At 41.3% G+C, this 7,341-nt stretch overlaps 1 protein-coding gene across 1 annotated transcript in view; it reads left to right on the top strand.

Moving 5' to 3' along the window:
- LOC121874927 overlaps positions 1–7,021 on the top strand; it is a 319,796-nt gene extending 312,775 nt beyond the window's left edge. Inside the window, exon 39 of the mRNA XM_042379284.1 lies at positions 5,091–7,021. Coding sequence (XP_042235218.1) covers positions 5,091–5,654 — 564 coding nt within the window. The 3' untranslated portion in view covers positions 5,655–7,021. The remainder of the gene's footprint in view (positions 1–5,090) is intronic.
- Positions 7,022–7,341: the final 320 nt, after the last annotated feature.

Raw genomic sequence — 7,341 nt, forward strand, 5'->3', positions numbered from 1 at the left:
TACCTTATACTATATACCTGTACTTGTAATGTATATATCTAATTCTGCAATTGCATATATTCTTACGAGTCAAAAATCTCTCATTTGTCTAAACATTTCTTATTCGATAAATTTTTCATCGATAGCAACTCTCTCGTTTCGTCTCGATTCAATTATATTTTTTGGTTTATCTTTTAGTTGATATTCTTCTACATGCTATTTTAATCTTTTATCTTTGGTTCTTTAACGTTGTTCATTGTTTCTCTCCCTTATCTGTTTATCTCTTGTTCAATCTTGCTTTTTCTTTTCCATTTATCATCTGTTGTTGTTGTCTGGCTTTCTTAAATTATCTCTGTCTTATGTTTCATCTTCTGCGTCATCAGCTGTTGTTGTTGTTGTTGCTGATGTTGTTGTTGTTGTTGTTGTTGTTTTATCTCATTTTCTATTATAACTTCATTCCCCTGTTTCATTGGATTATTGTTATTATTGTTATTCATTTGCTTCATCATCTTCTTCTTATTCTTCTTCTTGGTCTTCTTTATGAGTCAGCTGTCATCGTTTGCCTAATGCATTCATCACCCTACTTCTTCTTTTTCTTCGTCTCCTCTTCCTTCTTCTTCTTCTTCTTCTTCTTCTTCTTCTTCTTCTTCTTGTTATTCGAATTTCTTGTCTCTTCCTCTTTTCGTCGAGTTGTTCGTCGCTTCTATTTATTGTTTTTATTGTGATTTTCTCGTTTCCTCAATAGCTGATATCGCCTAGTTCATTTCTCTCTCTCTCTCTCTCTCTCTCTCTCTCTCTCTCTCTCTCTCTCTCTCTCTCTCCAAACTCTTTTCTTTCTTATTCTTCCTCCACCTCTTCCTTTCCCTCTTTTTTCAGTCTCTTTTATCCCGTCTCCTTTCGTCTTTCATTCTTCCTAATCCTCTTTCTCCCCCCTTTATATCACTTTCTTCATTCCTTTCTTCCTTCCTTCCTTCCTTCTTTCATTCCTTCTTTCTTTCCTACCTTCCCTTCTTCCTTCCTTCTTTCTTTCTCTCTTTATTGCTTTCCTTCCTTCCTTCCTTCCTTCCTTCCTTCCTCTAACATGCCTTTCACTTTTCTTTGTTTTCCGTTTTTATTTTCCCTCTCTTCTATTGTCGTCATTATCTAGTTCCTGTACCTCCTCCTTTTCTTATCTATCCCATTCCCCTTCCATTTCATTTTCTTTATTACCCCTATCCTCTCCTTCTTTATCTCCTTTCTACCTTTATTTCTTTTTTCTTCCATTCCTGTTCCATCCCTTTTCCATTCCCCTCTTAACCCTCTCTCTTCCCTTTTCTCTCAACTTTTTTAACTTATTATTCATCCCACTTCTATTTCTATTCCATCTTCTTTATCCCCATTCCTTTCCTCTTTTTACTCTCTCTTTCACCCTCCCTCCACTCCCTCCCTCCCATTTCCCTTCTACTTCTAACTCTTTCATATTTCCTTTCCACATTTTTCAACCCCTTATCTTTTCCTGTTGCCCATCTCTCTTCTTCCTACTGTTCTCCATGCTACCTTCCCTTCCGTAACCTGTGTCCATTCCTCTTCCTTCCTCCTCCTCCTCCTTTCCCATCTCATCCCTCATCCATTCTATCCTATCTTACATCTAATCCTTGTCTCATTGATTCTCTTAGTTACTCTTTACGAATCCTTTTCCATGTCTTTCCTCTTCTCTCTCCTCTCCCCCTCCTCTCCTTCCCAATGTTTATTCCTCCCTCTTCCAGCCCCTTTTCCATCTACTACTACTACTGCTATCCGTCTCCGTCACCGCCTTTTGTATCCTCTTACATCCCCCTTCCACTCCCTCCCATCTCCTCGCACCCAGTGCCTATCCTTCTCTTACCACCTCCCCCCCTTCCTTCCATCCTATCCCATCCCAACCCGTCTTCCTGGTAAATACAGTCACCGACCTCTTAGCTCCTCTCCCACGCCTCCTCCCACCTTCCCTTCCACACCCTTCTCCCAATGCTCACCCTTGACCTCTCCCTCCCCCTATTCATACCTCCCATCCCATCCCCTTCCTCTGTCTCCCCATTTTGGTACCCCCCACCCCCCTTCACCCCTCTCCTTCAAATAAATACAACTCATCGGGTCCTTGCAGCTTGGACTCCGGGCTGGACCGGAATGATAGTGTCGGAATACCTTTTATTTTCGTTTTTATTTTCTGGTCGTTTATTCATACTAACTAATTTCCACCTTCCCCCTTCTCTTCGCTAGATACCCGTTCAGTAGCTAGTAGATCAGTCACTAGCGGTCAGGTAAGTGTCTGCATGGCCAAAAAAACAATGGATGTGATCATGAAACAAGTTTTTAAAATTTTCTTATATATATATATATATATATATATATATATATATAATCAGCTGAGAATATTCATGGCTGAAATTTAATATAATTGTGTATTGGCTATATACTGACAAATTGCTGTCTCTTCTCTCTCTCCATTTTTCTGGCATTGTCTCTGTCTTATATTGTTCTCATATATGTATCAGTCTATTATCATCTTACTTTTATCTATATCAGAAATATATTTATTTATATATATATATATATATATATATATATATATATATATATATATATTTTATATATATATATATATATATATATATATTTTATTATTTTATTAACTTTCTTTAACCACTCTTTTTAATCCTCTCCTCCCTACCTCTCCCCTCTCTTCCTCTCCCTCCCCTACCTCTCCCTCTTCCTCCCCTCCTTTTCCTCCTTGCCTCGTTTTGCTCTAGTTGCTGAAACAGTGTTTGTGTCAATATAAATGTTGTCAATGGCAGGCAGCTGTCTTAATGCATTGAGTGACGTACTGTAGAGTCTGCTCACATATTTTACGTTTTTGAGTTTTGTTTTTGTTACGTTTATTTGTGTTTTGCCTCTTGTAGACCAGCGTTGAGACACACAGACGACGCTGTTTTGCACTTTCGATTTTTTATTATATTGACTTGTCTCTTATAATGTACATTATATTATTATATCCCCGGATGTTTTGATCACACTTCTTGAAGCTTCTAATTCGTGCCTGAGAACGAACAATCCTATAGGTCGCACGCCAAACGTTCGAACGTCTGTCGTCGCACGCAAACGTTCGTCTGCCGTCACAGTTTAACCGCAAACACTAGTTTTGTGGTCGCACTCTGGATGCAAACGTTCATCTGTCTTTGTACTTTTTTTTTTGGACGGAGACGTTCGCCTGCAGTCGCACACCCCTTTAGTGACACAAACATCTGCACCCTCGCACGTACTTAATGACTGACTCCCCTAAAAAAGTTACACCTGTACAGTATCTGGCTCCTCACACACTACACCTGCTAATGAACCATAATTAACATGTTGTTACAGCAAGAAGTTCATGCAGTGTTGCGAGTGGAAGCTCAAGAAGAAGTGTGAGCATCTGAGGGTAAATTAGGTATGGTAACTTAAGTAATGGTGGTGTCCCGGTACTGGACCCCACTCTGGGTCCAGTGGTACAACTCCAGCCCGCGGCACAGAAAATGTCCTCTTTACACCCCCACCCCCCTCTTGAGTCCTCAGTTCCTTGTGGATGGATTTTTTGAGTCTTTAGGACTCTTAATATCCACTCACCTGTTTTGATGATTTACCTCATCTAAAAGTAGAGCTGCCTTAGTCTTTAGACTTAACATTAATCGAATACATAGTTTACTGGCTTCAGATACAGTCGTAATGAGTGTAGCCGCCTATGTGTTTTTGTATCTTCAGATCTGTAGAAGGCGATGAGCTGTAGCGTATTGTAAATATAGTTAGCTGAAAAAAATATTTTTATATATACTGTAATGTTTTTAAAAGTATAATATGCATAAGATTATATATATATATATATATATATATATATATATATATATATATATATATATATATATATATATATATATATATATATATATATATATTTATATATATATATATATATATATATATTCTGGAAGTTAAATCATTCTTCCTCAACTTGTCTTAAGCTGTCACCAGGAGTTGTATCACGGGTATAAGCTAGCAGTTCGTCTCTATCATATGTGATCACTCCTCAGCCAAGTTAGGAGGCTTTTTCAGTAGTTAAGTCAGCTTTTAGGTGCTTCTTTTGCAGTCGAACTAGATGGCAAAGCATCAGATAAAGGCAGAAGAGTAGAGCCTATCAGAGCCTATATCATCGCCAGCCAGTAAACTGTCAAGTGAATATCTGGCGATCCTATTGGCTCTTTATATTACGATTTCAATCTTCAAGGACTGAGTAGTGATCATGTATTGACCTGTGATGTCACGTGTTTGTAGGAAAAGCCTTAAAAATTTCATTAAAAATTAATACTCAAAATGTTGTTGCTAATTATCATCTATTAATCTGTGACACTATTATAGTCAGCTCTTGGAGGCAGACTAATACTCTTACCTGTATGTTAAGTATTGGGTCTTATATGTGACCAGCGGTGTGTTTTCAGTGAATGGCTGGGATGACATATAATTTATCCCTTAATTTTAGAGTTTCCGTAGTTTAGGTGCCAGCCGGTCGATTAGTATCTGTTAGAAGACCATTTTTCCTTTATCCAGTGCCAAGTTTTTGTATACCCTCTTGAGGAATTGATTGGTTTACATGTCACAAGATGTGTCTGTCACCCCCTAAGGCGACGCTCATGACTCGGGGCAGCTGGTGACCGAAAAATCTGCATGATGACGGCGCATGGGTCCTCCTCCTCCTTGCTCTTAGCTCTTGGTTTGGTTCCTGGCTTGTATACAGTTCGCTCCTCGTATAGTTACTTCACTATCCACCTTTTCCTACTAAAATGACACGCAAATAAACTAAATGAAAGTCTTTGCTCTAAATTATGTGAAAAACCAAAGTGGTTTTTAATTGTATATATAGATCCCTGTTGGAGTGCCAACTTCTCACGACTGCGCAGAAGAGCAGCGGCGCAAGCAGTTTGGCGCATGTTTATCTCGCACACCTTCCCAAGTAGCTTAGAGAAACACACGCTGGCAGTTGTCTAGTGCTATCTGAAGTATATTAATAAATTCAACCCGCCCCCCTTAACTTACGTGAAACTCATTCCTCTCTGCTTTTTCCCCAGGATATGAAGGGGGCCCAGGGGGCCCTGGGGGACCACCACCAAGACCTCGGTACCACCAGCAGCGCAGCGGAGAGAGGTGGTAGGTCTGTGTCCCGGGAAAGAGGAGTCACCAAGTCGTCGGCGACGACGGCAGGATCCACGCACACTAACACGACCTCGTCAGCAGCTACTGCAGGAAGCTTAGCCGCCTCCAGGGCCAAGCTCAACGGCCTCGACCTTCTTGATGAAGAAGTCGACAATGGACCCGCCATTTCCTCGGCGGATCTGGACCAACTGATGGAAGACTTCGACCTGAATGATCCCCTCGATGAAGATACAACTACCATCACTAAGCCTGCGGAACCTGCCCCCGGGGCCAACAAGGAAGGAGAAGCCAAGGAGGAGAAGCCTGGCGGCCTGGCTGGGGCGCTGCCTGGTGGCTTGGGGGCAGGACTTTCCGGGCTACCAAACCCAATGGGTGAAGGAAACCTCATGGGTAAACTAGGCGACTTAGCCACGCAGAATCCCGTAACTGATGTGATGTCTAAAGGAAAGGATTTCCTCTTTAAGAAGTTTGGGCTATGAGAGCCAGCAGCGTGTAGTCTGCTAACTTTTACTGTGCGATGTGAACAATTGCATTTTTTACTGTTCGTGGTATTTCTTGAATGTCGGTGGTAGCCGCCGCCCCAGGATACCCAAGGACAGGGAACATGTCCATTTTCAAAGTGCCGAAAAAAGTAACCCTCTTAAACATCTATATCCCCAGTTTATGCTAGACAAACTTATCCCTCGTTTTGTATCGTCACGACAGTATCCTATGATTCGCTATTTTATATCCCCCTCGATGGCGTTGCATCTGTACAGTGTACCATGACCAATGTTTGTACTGCTCGCTCCTGACTCATGGGGTCTTACTGTTAAATCTCAAAGGGCTGCCCAATAGATATCTGGCAATAATCCGAGGGCAGTCCCTTCACTTTCAACTCTATGACCCACGGAATGATCCTCTCCCTCTCTGACAGAGCTTTACGCATGCGCAGTCGAGTCTCGCTGTTTAAGCTCAAGGTTTATATAAGTAATTTCTTGTTCTATGGTTTACACAAGATTCGTAAAAAAAAAACAGTATTGGCTGATGATGTCGTAAAGAGGGATTGTTGAGGAACCTGTGACACTGTATCTAATGGAAAATGTCTCAATGTATGAAACTGTTCCGTGGCTTGCGGATCCCTCCTGGCGTCCCATATATAGTGAGCATGTTGTTTATGTCTAGTCAGTCAGTCGCCAGCCAGCCAGCGAGACGGAGTCATGGTGAACCTCCACTCAAACACATCATGTCACCACAGTGTCCACTACCAAAGACTCTGAAGCATTTCTTTCCTCTCCCTTACATCCTTTACGCCATTAACTCCTCATTTCGTCCATGGAATTCTTTTAATTTACCATTTGCTACAAATTCTACCTCTTGATCTTATCTGCCCCTTCTCTCACGACTTTGTTTCGGAGTATCGAGGATAAGAAACAACTCTTCCGAACTTTTTTTTCTGTGTGGTGTTAACTGTCACTGGGCTCCTAAGCTGCTTCGTCAGGTCCCTCTGAAACGACACTGCTTCGAAACTTTCTCCGAATCTTTTATTGCCAGCCAATCAGAATTTGGCAGAATCAGATCCTTCCCCCAGATATGAGCTTCATAACATTTAATTTTCCGTTTCGCGCCACATATACAGTTAAGAATTGTGAAGTCGCATGGAGGGAAATAGTGGAGGATATTTGTTGTCATGGTTGAGGAAGGTTTGTCATCAACAGTGTCTTAACCATAACATAACACATGGTCTCCTTGACGTAATTATCTTTACTGATACAGTTTGTCTACAGAGTCACGCTTGTCAATACAGGGCCTCTCCCTCGCCGTAACTACCCCCCCCCCTGCCCGCCGTAACTCCTCCCCCGCCGTAACCCCCTTCCCCCGTTATCCCCCCCCCCCCAGCCGTAACTCCTTCCCTGCAACAGTTTTTACCTTGTAACAATTTCCTGTTGCTCTGGTTCGACTCCCATGCTACTTACCGTTCAAGTCCAATTTACTAACTCTCAATCGTTTACTAGGAGAGGGTAAATAAATAAACGTAAAAAAAAAGGGAATAGTTCTGACACATTATTCATAGTAACTAGGAGGTAAATTTTTAATGTAAAAAAATAGGACAATTTAAAACATTATCCACAGTATAAAACATAAGGAACAATTGGTACTCCTAAAATTTTTCATGTATATTTAGGC

Source organism: Homarus americanus, unplaced genomic scaffold (genome assembly GCF_018991925.1).
Source record: "Homarus americanus isolate GMGI-L3 unplaced genomic scaffold, GMGI_Hamer_2.0 scaffold56009, whole genome shotgun sequence".
NCBI classification, from domain to species: domain Eukaryota; kingdom Metazoa; phylum Arthropoda; class Malacostraca; order Decapoda; family Nephropidae; genus Homarus; species Homarus americanus.